This window comes from Corapipo altera, unplaced genomic scaffold, assembly GCF_003945725.1.
Source record: "Corapipo altera isolate COAL_440 unplaced genomic scaffold, ASM394572v1 71, whole genome shotgun sequence".
In the NCBI taxonomy this organism is placed as follows: domain Eukaryota; kingdom Metazoa; phylum Chordata; class Aves; order Passeriformes; family Pipridae; genus Corapipo; species Corapipo altera.
This window is the reverse complement of record NW_020884916.1, coordinates 5,414,320-5,426,859: the sequence shown is the minus strand read 5'-3', so window position 1 is coordinate 5,426,859 and position 12,540 is coordinate 5,414,320. Positions and strand designations below refer to the sequence as shown.

The following is a 12,540-nucleotide window of genomic DNA, read 5'->3' as shown; positions in this document are numbered from 1 at the left end:
GTGATGCCCTGGCCAGGACCCTGCAGCTGCTGCTAACAAATTTCAGCCTAAATAGACAGGGAAAGAGCCGGGTGGGCTGCAAGTGGGGTAAACAGAGGCTGAATTTTGCTTTGTCTCTCACCTGCATGACAAACCAGCAGGTTTCAGTCCCCACTCACTGTCACAAGAGAAGGAAACAAGCAGGAGGCAGCCCAGGCAGCAACAAGCCTTAATTTTAAACGCAGGTAATGCAGATGGGTGGATGCCCCAACCTGGAAACATTCAAGGATAGGCTGGACAGGGCTCTGAGCAACCTGATCTACTTGAAGATGTCCCTGCTCACAGGAGGGGGTTTGGACTGGATGACTTTTAAAGGTCACTTCCCACCCAAACCATTCCAGGATTCTATAATCCTACAAAGGGAAGCCAAGGGCAACACAGCAGGGGACTGGAAACCAACCACTCCCTGTCTCGACTCAGCTCCTCGGCGCCTGAATCCTCCTTCCCCGGCAGCTGCTGGGCTTTAATTACAATTAAATGAGCTCATGGAAAACAAAGCAACAAATTAGCACAAACAAAGAACCTGCTCCTTCCCTGACACCTACCAGGCACACGGATGCCTTGAATGCAGAGCAGAGGGTTCTGCAGGCTCTGGGAATTCCGAGCGTTCGGCACAGAAAAGCTGCTCCCCAGAGCTTTGCAGCTCCCACCTGGCAGAGCTGAGGAGGAGCAAATGAAATCCAGGAGTGGGGTTCACTGCTCAGCTCCCAGGAACCGACTGCCTGCAGCATCCCATCCCACAGGATGTGCTGCTTTGGTGCACCCCAAAGGTGACAGTGTTGGGACATCCCATCATAGGCACTGGACCAAGGGAGAAGCCCACACCTCCAGGTCAGGATGGTGTCCTGGCCCCCCAAGTGAGGAGAATCAAGCCTCAGAGCAGCGTTCTCAAGTGTGACATCACCAGGCAGCAGGGCTTGGCAGCCTGTCCTGCAGCTGGAGCAGAGTTCCAGCTCCAGAGCACAACTCAGTGTGTCTAATCCAGCTAATGAATTCTGCTGGAAGCCTGTTCTGCTGTAATTCGAGAAGGAAGTTGAATGCCTCATATTTTGAAGTGCTTTTAAATCCAGAGGGTGATACAATTGTCTTGGTGCCTCTCTCCGTGGGCTGGGATTCGTCACAGGAAAATTAGGCATTTAGAAGTGTCTGTTCTGGGCTGGCTGCACAGACCCTGAGCAGGGCACATGGGTTTTGGAGGGGCTGATCCTTCCCCCAGAGCACAGAGAGCCCGACTGAGGGATCATCCAACCCAGTCTGAGCCTGCAGTCCTACCTGCACCAGCCCATCCGCTCCCAAAATTATCCGAAATCGTGGTACAACAATGCTGAGGTGGGAGAACATCCTCCTGCCCTCCCCATGCAGGTCTGTGGGTACAGAGCAGCCCATCCCCATGGCAGAGCCAAGGCCACCAGCCTGCAGGAGGCAGATAGGATTCAGAGTCTGGTTAATGGGAAGGAGGATTATGCAAAGCAGCAGCATTTGGCAGGGCTGGAGCAGCAGAGGCACGAGGGAAGGGAGGAATGTGGTGCCATCATAAATCAGCAGCAGCTGGATTTACAGCAAAGCCTCTCGATGCTCCTGACTGCACCCAGCCTGCTCACAGCTCCCACTCTGGCAGGAGAAGCCCCCCAGGATCCCTTTCACAGACAGATCCCCAGCGGTACCGTCTGTCTGTCCGGGCTGCTGAGCAGGGACACCAACCCTGCCCACCTTGCTCTGCAAGAAAAGGTTTGTCAGAAGGGCTGGACAACTCCAGGTGGCTAATCCAGGATGTAATTTGCCCGGGATTCACCCCAACAAGAAAGCTGAGCATGCCCAAGAGCTGGGAGCAGGGCAGGGCTGACCTGGCACCCTGCTTGGGCAGGAGCACGTCCTGGTGTCAGGACATGGGATGTGGAGCTGCTGGAGCAAGTCCAGAGGAGGCTCCAGAGATGCTCCAAGGGCTGGAGCCCCTCTGCTCTGCAGCCAGGCTGGGACAGCTGGGGGTGTTCACCTGAAGAAGAGAAGGGTCCAGAGAGACCTTAGAACCCCTTCCAGTGCCTAAAGGGGCTCCAGGAGAACTGGAGAGGGACTGGGGACAAGGGATGGAGGGACAGGACACAGGGAATGGCTTCCCACTGCCAGATGGCAGGGTTAGATGGGATATTGGGAAGGAATTCTTCCCTGTGAGGATGGTGAGGCCCTGGCACAGGTTGCCCAGAGAAGCTGTGGCTGCCCCATCCCTGGAAGTGTCCAAGGCCAGGTTGGGCAAGTTTGGAGCAACCTGGGCTAGTGGAAGGTGTCCCTGTCTGTGGCAGGGGGTGGACTGAGATTGGCTTTAAGGTCCCTTCCAACACAAACCATTCTATGATGGTGCTTTGCAATATTGGGCAGCACCAGCCAGCCCAGGGCTTCTGCAGGAAACAAGGAGTTAAACCAAACCCTTCTGCCAAACCATTCTGTGCTTGGGAGGAAAGGTTCAGATGGACTCAAGCAGACTGGAGCTAAGGCCATCCTTTCATTCCTGAAGGCTCCTGCTCCAGCCTCCTCTTTTGTGCCAGGCGCCAGGACCGCGCAAATAAATCGGGACCGACGTGCTAAAAATAACCTCCCCCAATAGCTCCATCATTTATATCCATAGCAACATTGCTTAGAGCCTTTTCCCTGCCTGTGGGCTGTCTCACACTCGGTGCTGAATGCCAGGCTGGAGACTGGCAGCTTTCATAAGGAGCCAGAGCCTGGTGGAGAATCAAACGCCGGCCACGAATGCAAAGAGGCTGCGACTTGGTGCTATTATTTCCGGGCATGTTCATCTCACAAATGGTCTTTAGTCATCCACTATTATTATGATGATAAGCCTTCGACTCTGAACTCCTGAAGCAATAATAAAACCCGAAGCCATTGGCATTTGTGCCATTTAAAATCCACTCGCCTTGGGGAAAATGATCCTTTTAATGATTATTAAGCCATTTTTCTCTAGCGTCACCCAGTCTTGGAGCACTTCCAGAATTCAGAAGTAAAATACAACCATTGAATTGGAAAGGAGATGGTTCTTTTGATTATTATTATTTAGGCCTGGCCTTCAGATCCCGTCACTGCTCTCGCCTACAGAGGCAAGATCTTTAATGGCTTTGGGACCATCACGTGAGCAAGAGCATCACTGACCACAGGATCTGATGCCTGATGACCAGGAGGCAAAGCAAGGATTCAACCCACCCCCACTGAGACCTTTGGGAAAGCTGGGCTGTCAGCAATGGATAAAGGAGAATTCACACCTTGGGATCATGCCTCGACCAACATCTTGAGCATTTAGGCAGGAAAACATAACAAAGTGTGGCAGGTTTTTTTGTCTTCTTCGATCAAAAGGGGCACGAAAGTTTCCCCTGACATACAGCTGTGCCCATTCCATCAAAACAAGTCCTGACCTTCATGCCCAGCTCCTGCTATTCCTGATGTTGACAGCAGCTCCCTTCCAGCAGTAATTTCCTGAGCTGCCAGAACCGTGGTCCCTGGTCAGTGAATTGTGCTTCACTGAGCTCATTTTCCATCCATCTCCCCTCGGAACAGCGTAGGGAAGGAGGGACAGGGCTGTGTCTCAGCAGGAAGTGTGGGGGGAGTGTACAAGTTTGCTGCAGGAAGGGGTTACTGGGATGATTCCAGCAGGCAGCTGTACATGTGAATCCACCAGAGGGAAGGATTTAGTGTTTTGGTACATTCTTGTGCATTCTGGAAATTCATAAATGGGTGATTGGAATGAGAATCAGTCAGGAATACCCAGGTGAATATTTGTCCCCACTTTACCTCAAACCCTTGAGACTTCTTAAAGGAACACATTGGTTGCAGGTCAGGAAAATGGGAAAAGTCCGTGGGGAAAGAATGGGGGAAAATCCACAAGGCTGTATTTTCTGAGAAACCCAGAGACAGACTCCAAACCAGGAGTGACAACCCGGAGTGAACACCCAAAATTCCTGAGCTGGGGTAGGGGCAGATCTGCCAGCCCCTGCCTGCCCCCTCTCTCTGCCCTGCAGCCCAGCTTGGTGCTGTTTTCTCTTCTGCCAGCAGCAAGCCACTCATGGAAATGCAAATCTGCTTTAATTAAGGAGGTTATCAAACAGTAATTAGGATCCCAGCTCTTGTGTTGCTCCCTTGGGGTCTCCCCTGCAGGGCTGTTGGAGAGTGAGGGACACACCGACCCCACCAAGCCATGATTCCCTAATCCCACCCCTTTTCCCCTAATCCCAGGATGTCACCAAAGCAGGACAAGGACATTTCCTATCCCAAGCTGGCTCAGGTGGTGTTTTGGCCTCGTATTGCTCAGAAATCCAAACGTGGGACAAGGTTTTTCCAGCAGAAACCTCTCCACCACATTGGGCAGGCTGAGTGCAGGTCACTGAGGGTGCCCTGAAGGCACCAGCTGTGCCTCCTCTGCCCTCCTACCACTTCCTGAAACCCCTGGGGATAGTTGCCTATGGAATCTGGGAGAGCACAGAAGAGGAACCATGTGGGATGGGATCCTGCTTTGCTTCTGGAGCAAACAGCCCTTCTCAGGGGCCAGGTTCACTGAGGAGAAGGGGACAGGGCAATTTACACCAGGGATGGGGGAGCAGATATGGGGGATCCCGGGGATCTGTGGGGGCTTTGCAGAAACCCAGCAGAGCCCAAAGTCCCCACTCAGTGTCCTTCTCCATCACGGGAGGTGATGGAGCTGTTGCTCCACCCCTGCCCCTCAAAGCTGGACCCCGATGTCCCTCTGTAGCTCCACTAACACTCCCCATGCCCAGCAGTCCCCACGGGGTGCCAGCAGCCCTCTTCTCTCTCCACAGGGCCCCCCATCATCTCCAGCACCCAGACCCAGCACGCCCTGCACGGCCAGAAGGGGCAGATCAAGTGCTTCATCCGCAGCACTCCCCCACCAGACCGGATTGTGAGTATCCCCCCGGGGCACGGCGGGTGCCTGGCACACCCCGGGCTGCTCCGGGCTCACCCCTCTCTCGCTTGGCAGGCTTGGTCCTGGAAGGAGAATGTCCTGGAATCCGGGACCTCCGGGCGCTACACGGTGGAGACGGTCAGCACGGACGAGGGGGTCATCTCCACACTGACCATCAGCAACATCGTCCGGGCTGACTTCCAAACCATCTACAACTGCACTGCCTGGAACAGCTTCGGCTCCGACACCGAGATCATCCGGCTCAAGGAGCAAGGTGGGCACTGCTGGGGGCTGCTGGGGCTGGGGGGCAGTGGGAATTAGCGCCCAGCTGGGCTGTGAGAGTGGGGAGAGGCTGTGACAGGCAGGAGGTGCCCGGGAAAGCTCTTGGGATGCCAAAGAGGAACTTGATAAATTAGGAAATTAGGAAGGATGGTGACAATGCTCCAGCCATGGTAGCTGTAGGATTGCATCCTTAGGGTACCTGGTCCTGGCAGAGGGCCAGGAGGGGGACTCTGCCTCTGCTTGGTAAGGTATTCCTGATTTTACTGTCCTGCTGAAGATGGAGGGCACAAGATGATCCTGCACCACTTGTTCCCTGTCCCACAGCATGAGGTGATGCCACTGCCCTGGGCTGGAGGATCATTTATAGCCTTGGAGAGACAGGAATGGCTGCTCCAAGCAGACCCCACTGCTCCACGGTGATGGGAGTGAGTGGGAGGAAGGCGTTTGGGCTGGTGGAACTCTCCATCCCGGCCACCAGCCACTAATGCCAGCACATTTTACAGGGCTGGGCTTACCCACCCAGCCTCGAAGCAATTCCCAGGGGGTGCCCAGGAGATTTCCACTCCCAGGGCTCTCCATAGCAAGGGAGGGAGACGGCTTGTGTGAGGAATGCTTAGCTCCTGGAGGAACTCCAGTTCTCCTCTATTTTATTAAATGCCAGGGCAGGCAGGTGGATTGTTCTCATTAAGCCATGATTTATAGGCAAGGCTGGCGTCCAGATTAAATCAGAGCTAAATGAACCCCTTAAAATTAGCCTTGGGCTTCTTCCAACGCAAACAGAGCCAGTGGTTTTTCCAGGTCTCCTGCCAGCCCGCGGGAGCGCTCGGTCCCAGCGGAGGGTGGCCGGGCAGGCTCGGAGCTGAGATCCCACCATCCCTGCTAGGCCAGGCAAGGGGACAGCCCTGCCCTGGGCAGGGGGACACTGAGGGTGGCAGAGGCCATCCCCTTCACGGGGACAGCCCTGCGGCCGGAGCACGGAGCGGAGCAGGGGGCTGAGCGCTCAGGAGGCTGCGGTGGGCGCTTGGGCTGTGCCAGGCTGTGGACACTTGCTTTATTTTCAAACAGGTACGGAAATGAAATCAGGAGCTGGTATTCAAGCAGGTATGGAAATCATGAGCTGACCGTGAATGTGAACTGTCCCCAGCCATTACCACACCTGAGGGCCCGGCATCCTCCTCCTGGCCCCGCAGCTTTCCGGCAGGGCAGGCAGGGCAGGAAGGGGCGTAGGGAAACTGCAGGGCAGTGACTGGGGCAGGACTGGGGATTTGGAGAGGTCAGCAGAGCTCCCCTCTGCCACTGACCCACTCTGCAGACCAACACTTTCTGTGCCCCAGCTTCCCAGACCCCAAGAGGGGATGATGTTACACAGCCGTGTTTTAAATGCTGCGGAAGTCCCAGAAAGTGCCATTACGGGACAAAAGAGAGGGAGAAGTGCAAGTTTCCAGGGCTATTTGCAGGCATCAGCTTGTTTCAGCATCGTGGGAGAGTGCTGGCCAGCCTCCATTGGCCCCAGAGCAGGGCTGGGTGGATCTTGGAGCAGATGCTGTGGGATGTGCTGCCCTTGTGCCTTCCTCATCCCCTGCCCCAGACCAGGGCTCCTGGGGGAGCATGTGGCCAGCAATCTGCTCCTCCTCAGCCTGCCCCTCCCTTTGGGAACTGTGCTTGGAGGGAGCAGAGGGACTGAGAAGGGGGATAACAAGGCTCAGGGGCTCCAAAACTGACCCCCTCCCCATAAACATGATTTCATACTCCACCCCCCTTCCCCACACCTCCCAGGCTGCTGCTGGGATCTGAGTGGATAAAGCAGCTTTGCTGGCTGAGCCACAGTCTGAAATCCCTGCTGGGAACCCAGCTCCAGAGTTTCTGTAGGCAGAAGGATGTAACCCCAGCTCTGCCTCCCACAGACCCTGCCTGCACATCCCACCCCACAGCCTCAGCCCCAGCACAGGCCATCCCTCCTGTCCCAGTCTTTGTGGCACCCTCAGGAGTTTGGGAAGGATGACAGGGTTGATAAGCCATGGGAGAAGGCAGGAAACTGGGATATAAAACTGGCAGGGGCTGTGAATGATGGCTCTTGGGTTAACTCATCTGTCAGCCTGCTCGGATGCCATTTCTCTTTCTTAATAATATTAACACATTGTCTTCTTCTGCACTTCTGCTCATTTGTTAACCTGCAGGGCACTAGGGAGAGCAGTTGTGTGGTGGTTTGAAACTCCCAAGAATCTAATTTCTAAGTTCAAGCCTCCCTCCCACAGTTTGCCCCTGTGAGAGGGTTTAGTGATGGTATGGACTTGATATTTTTTTCACCTCATGTGGAGAGTTTTCAGACAAAACACAACCATTCATTATTGGGGGAAGGGGAAAATATTTACAAAGGTTTATTTACACACACATAGATATATTTACATTGAATTACATTCCTCTTTTCCTTGTTAACCTGCTCCTCTGGCTGCCCCCTCCTCTCCCTCCCAGGGGAAGCTGAGGCACAGAGAGGTCAGGGCTGCACAGACTGCAGTGTCCCAGGGGCAGCAGGGACGGGGGAGTGGGGAAGGAGGCCCCAAAACCCTCCCCGGGCTCCTCACCGAGCCACTTGCCAGCAGCCAGGGGTGGGTCCCTGGGAGGAAAAGCCACCTCTGGGACCTTCATCCCGCTTCATGCTCCCTCTCCTTCCTCTTGCAGAGTCGGTGCCCATGGCGGTGATCATCGGCGTGGCCGTGGGGGCCGGCGTGGCGTTCCTGGTGCTGATGGCCACCATCGTCGCCTTCTGCTGCGCCCGCTCCCAGAGGAGTAAGTGTGTCCCCCTCCTTGGGAAGGGGCTGGGGGAAAACTTTGGGGAGGGGGAGAATCGAGTGGTCCAGGGAGAAGCCAGAGCCTGAATTTACTGACACGGCACCAGCACGAGCTGCTCCTCATGTTGGTCTTCCAAATGTCTGCTGCTCCAGTGTTGGGAAGGTTGGAACACCAGGCTGGAAGATGAGGGAAAGAATTTCATCCTGGTCAGTGGTGTGCAAGGAGCAGAGGTATTACAGAGGTCAGCTCAGGAATGATTGGAACCAACAGAGCACTTGGGTACTAGGAGAAGGACTCATTTCCTCCCGGGGTGACTGCAGATTCCTCTCCCAAGACAAACACTGGAGCATTGTGGCATCGTGTTGGTCTTCCAAATGTTTGCTTTGCCCGTGGGAAAAGGGACGTGTTTGTGGAAAAACGTGCTGATCCCTGTTAGCAGCACAGGCAGCTTAGGAGGCATGCAGGAAACCTCTTAATCCCTCCCCTGGAGTAATCCTGATGTCCAAGAGGGAGAAGCATCCTCACTGTGCCACACCGGTGCTTAAAAACCCTCCACGGTTCTGCTTCTCTTTTAATTCCAATTTTCCTGACATAACATGCATATTCCTGGTGGGAATGACAGCCAGTGGAGGGATTTCCATGGGATATGTGGGTTTTGGAGTCTAGCTGCAGTGGGAATACAAGTTAAAGTGACATTAGAGACACAGGTAGAGAAGGAGGGGGAAACTGTGGCATCGAGTGGCCTCATTAAAAGGACACCAGGAAATTAAAAAATTCTTTACTCCATGAAAAGGCACCAAACCAGGAGGGAGAAGAGTGTGATTGTCTGGAGCATCCCAAACCTCTGGGGAGAGGAGGAATTCTCTGTAGGATTCCGAGCTCCCGAGGCACATGGTGCAGATGCCAGGATGCCAAGCTCTGTGTGTGTGTGCCAGAAAACCCAGTTGTTTTATTTCTCCTTTTATTTTCCCCCCTTGATGGTTTGCAAAGCAATGAGAGATACGAGGCTGCTCCCAGATCTGGTTTGGACACACAGACTCCCACAGCAGAAATGTGTTTAATTTCCAGAGCAACAATGATGCCTCTCCCTGTTTTATCCCATTTTTTTGAACTCTCACAGCCTCCATTAGAAGGAATTAACAAGTTAAATGGGGGAATTCGTTAATCTTGCTTTTTGGGGAAGGACTGTGATGGACAGGACCCAAGACCAGGCCAATTTGATGTTGTGGAGATCATTTGGCAGCGATGGACGATCCCAGCACCTGAAGGAAGCAGGGCCAAGCCGTGTTCCCGTGTCCATGGGCTGTGCTTTCCCCACACCACACCCTCTGGAGCAGGGACAGCCTGTGGTTCATTAGCTCCCTCTCATCTGATGGAACCAGATGGTGCAGAGCTCTTTACAGGACACACAATTGCATGGGAATGTCACAATAACAGATCCTAGACACAGTGAAAATGCCAGGATTTAGTCCCTCACCAGCTGGAGGCGTTCGGGTCTTTGTGGGGAAAAGCCAGGAGAGGACAACCCCATTGCACCCAAATGCCTTGTGTGATTTATCCCAGTGGTAATCTGGGAAGAAGAGGCATTTTCCTCACCAGGGCAGGGAGGACACATGCTGGGAAGAGGGTACTGGGGACACAGTGGCAGGGTTTGAAGTCCCTTTTTCTCTGCTGTGTTTCCAGTTCTGTCCTGCTTAGAAAGGGCTTTTGGGTTTTGATATGCCACGAGCTGCTGGGTCTGGGCACCTTCCCTGCTCTGCTGCTCTTCAGCTCCTCCCACAGTGATTCCCTGGGGAGAGGTTGGCAGCATTCCTGGACCAGGGAACGAGTCCCCGTGCTTCCCAAAAGGCTCCTTTGCCACTTCACTTTGGGGTCAGAGGAAGCAAGAAGAGATCATCCAAGAACTCCACACCTGCTCTGACCTCCCTTCCCTCCCCAAAGTGAAATGGGAGGAGAAGAGCCAGACCCAGCCAGGGGCAGCAGCAAATCCAGGGAGCAGGTGGGATTCCCCAGCCTGAGATCCATGCACGGGGTGCTGGTGGCAGTGGGGCCACTCAGTCCCCCTTCACAAGGCTCCAAAAGCCACTTGGAGCTGCCAAAACAGGGTCTCTCCTCATTTTTGGGGGAGCTGGGAGCATCAGCAGCTGAAGCAGCCCCACAGTGACACTCAGGGTGCAGAACCCTGCAGGGGAGCACTTGAGTGTACCAAGGGAACTTTTACACCAGTTTTGTGGTGCTGATGCCAACTGGAGGCTGTGGCCACTGTCTCCAGTTTTGGGAAGGTTGGAACACCAGGCTGGAAGATGAGGGAAAGAATTTCATCCTGGTCAGTGGCATGAACGAGCAGAGGTATCACAGAGATCAGCTCAGGAATGATGGGACCAACAGAGCACTTGGATATTAGGGGAAAGACTCATATCCTGCCAGGGTGACTGCAGATTCCTCTCCCAAGACAAACACTGGAGCATTGTGGCATCATTTACATCAACAGCCTGGTGCAGGCTGTGGGAATAGTTGTGTGGAGGGGACACGGTGACCCAGCAGCAACTCAGAGGAAGGAATCTCCCGACCCAGCCACTGACCACAACTAATGGCACTGGAGGAGGCAATTCCTGGCCTTGTTTTGGGGAAATGCAGGGGAAAAAAAGGAAAAAAAAAAGGACCAGGTGCAGACACACTGAGCCTGGAGGCTCTGGAAAAGAAAAAGATGACTTTACTGCACATCTGGTGTTGTATCTTTGGTGATTTGACAGCCCAGAGTTACTTAAGGGGGAGCACTCCTGGGAGAGGAGGTGCAAGACAGTGATTAGCTTCTCCTTGTGATTAAAGACAAAGGCTCTGGCACCAGGAACGTGGTCCCAGCAGGAAAAAAATAAAAAAATAAAAGGAAAAGCTGTAGTAACTTCCCAGCAAAAGGTTTTGCCTTGTACCCTGAGACTTGGGGAGGTCTGGGGGCTGCAGATATCGAGGGCAGGAGATGCTGAGAGAGATGAATTCAAGGATGGAGTTCCAAGCTGGTCTCGGTTGCATCATCCAGTTTGGTTTAGAGATAAAACCCCCCCTTTGCTGGACTGATCCCTGCAATCCTGGCCTGGCAGAGCTCTGCTGGTTCCGTCAGCTGGAGGCAGATCTGACAAACCAGCAGTTCAAGGCAGTTTTGGGGTCCGGGAGGGCTGGCACAGCCATCCTGGGAAGTGAGAGCCAGATCCGAGGCTGGAGCACGGCTTCAAAGCCGTTGAGGTCTCACTGCTCAGATTTGCATCCGTGTCTGCTTTTCATCTCGGCTTTGCCGCCGCCTCTGCTCCCGCTGCTCCCGGCCCTGGTTTAATTCTGCTAAAATGGCTTGTTTGAAGCACGCCTGACACCTTCAGGGAAGGCAGGGAATCTCTCCAGGAATGTTTCTCTCTGTTCTGTGGGAAAACAGGCTGCTTGGAGATGACAAAATCATCCCCGGCCTTGTCTGTGCTCGTTGCTTGGCCTTTTCCATACGTGTCTGCACCCCAAACTGGGGAAGGCTTTCCTCAGGGGCTCCCAGCACCCAGGCAGAGCTGGTCCTGCCCTCAGGAGCAGTATTTCCTATGAATCAGCAGACTGGATAATGATTCCACCACCTGTGTGAGCAGTTCTGCTGCAGCCCCTGTTAACAGCACCATGAGTGTGGCAGAGGCCAGACAAGCTCCCAAAGGAATTCCAGTAGGAATCCGAGCTGCCCAGAGGTGACATGGTAATATTGCTCCCTTAGTTCTTGCATGAACTTGCTGAGCCAGGTTTATTTTCCCTGGTGCTGCCAGGCATCCTCAGTCAGCTCCCTGCAGATGCTCCACCGCTGCCTTGGGCTAAACCCCTTCCCCATCTCCCTCTTTTCCCAGATCTCAAGGGTGTGGTTTCTGCCAAGAACGATATCCGTGTGGAGATCGTGCACAAGGAGCCGGCCTCGGGCAGGGAGGCGGAGGAGCACCCGACCATCAAGCAGCTGATGGTAAGGATTTCCTTCCCCTCCCTAAGCGATTGCTCCAGGCGTTTGATGGTAACGAGCCCAGGCACGTGTCCTTCGTCGCGTAATCCCCGCTCAAGGCAAAGATTACATCCTGCTCCGGAGATCCACATCCTCCTGCCATAAAAACTCCCCGAGTGACACCTGGCTAAACGAGGAGGGAGAGCTGGGAGGGGTTTATTGCAGTGGCCCGGCTGCCCTCGGGGTTAATTGCAAAGCAAATTTGCCACCTCAGGCGGGGGCAGCTGCAGAGGGAGGGGAGGCACACAAGGGGTGAGCACGAGGTGATAACGAGCTCGTTAAACCGGGGTTGCTCAGAGGGTCCTGTGGGCAGAACCAGGGGGTGGATCTGGGACCAGATCCAGAGGGTGCTATGGGAGATCCAAGGTGTGCACACATCCAGGAGCAGATCCAGAGAGTTCTGTGGGAGATCCAAGGTGTGCACACACATCTGGGAGCAGATCCAGAGAGTTCTGTGGGAAATCCAAGGTGTGCACACATCCAGGAGCAGATCCAGAGGGTTCTGTGG

At 54.3% G+C, this 12,540-nt stretch overlaps 1 protein-coding gene and 1 long non-coding RNA gene across 6 annotated transcripts in view; one reads left to right on the top strand and one right to left on the bottom strand.

The window, feature by feature from the left end:
• Nucleotides 1-12,540, top strand: part of KIRREL3 (kirre like nephrin family adhesion molecule 3) — a 357,949-nt gene that overhangs the window by 338,016 nt on the left and 7,393 nt on the right. For 3 of the 4 annotated variants that reach the window (XM_027655693.1, XM_027655691.1, XM_027655694.1), the window contains 5 exons: nucleotides 4,842-4,942; nucleotides 5,021-5,219; nucleotides 6,293-6,328; nucleotides 7,907-8,014; nucleotides 11,887-11,996. In XM_027655693.1, coding sequence (XP_027511494.1) covers nucleotides 4,842-4,942; nucleotides 5,021-5,219; nucleotides 6,293-6,328; nucleotides 7,907-8,014; nucleotides 11,887-11,996 — 554 coding nt within the window. The remainder of the gene's footprint in view (nucleotides 1-4,841; nucleotides 4,943-5,020; nucleotides 5,220-6,292; nucleotides 6,329-7,906; nucleotides 8,015-11,886; nucleotides 11,997-12,540) is intronic. The other variant, XM_027655692.1, reaches the window with a different exon arrangement.
• The window catches only part of LOC113953043, a 6,321-nt gene continuing 1,928 nt past the window's right edge, over nucleotides 8,148-12,540 (bottom strand). Inside the window, exon 3 of one of the 2 annotated variants that reach the window (XR_003529727.1) lies at nucleotides 8,148-8,193. This is a non-coding gene — a long non-coding RNA (uncharacterized LOC113953043). Of the gene's footprint in view, nucleotides 8,194-10,222; nucleotides 10,314-12,540 lie in introns of those variants that run through there. The other variant, XR_003529726.1, reaches the window with a different exon arrangement.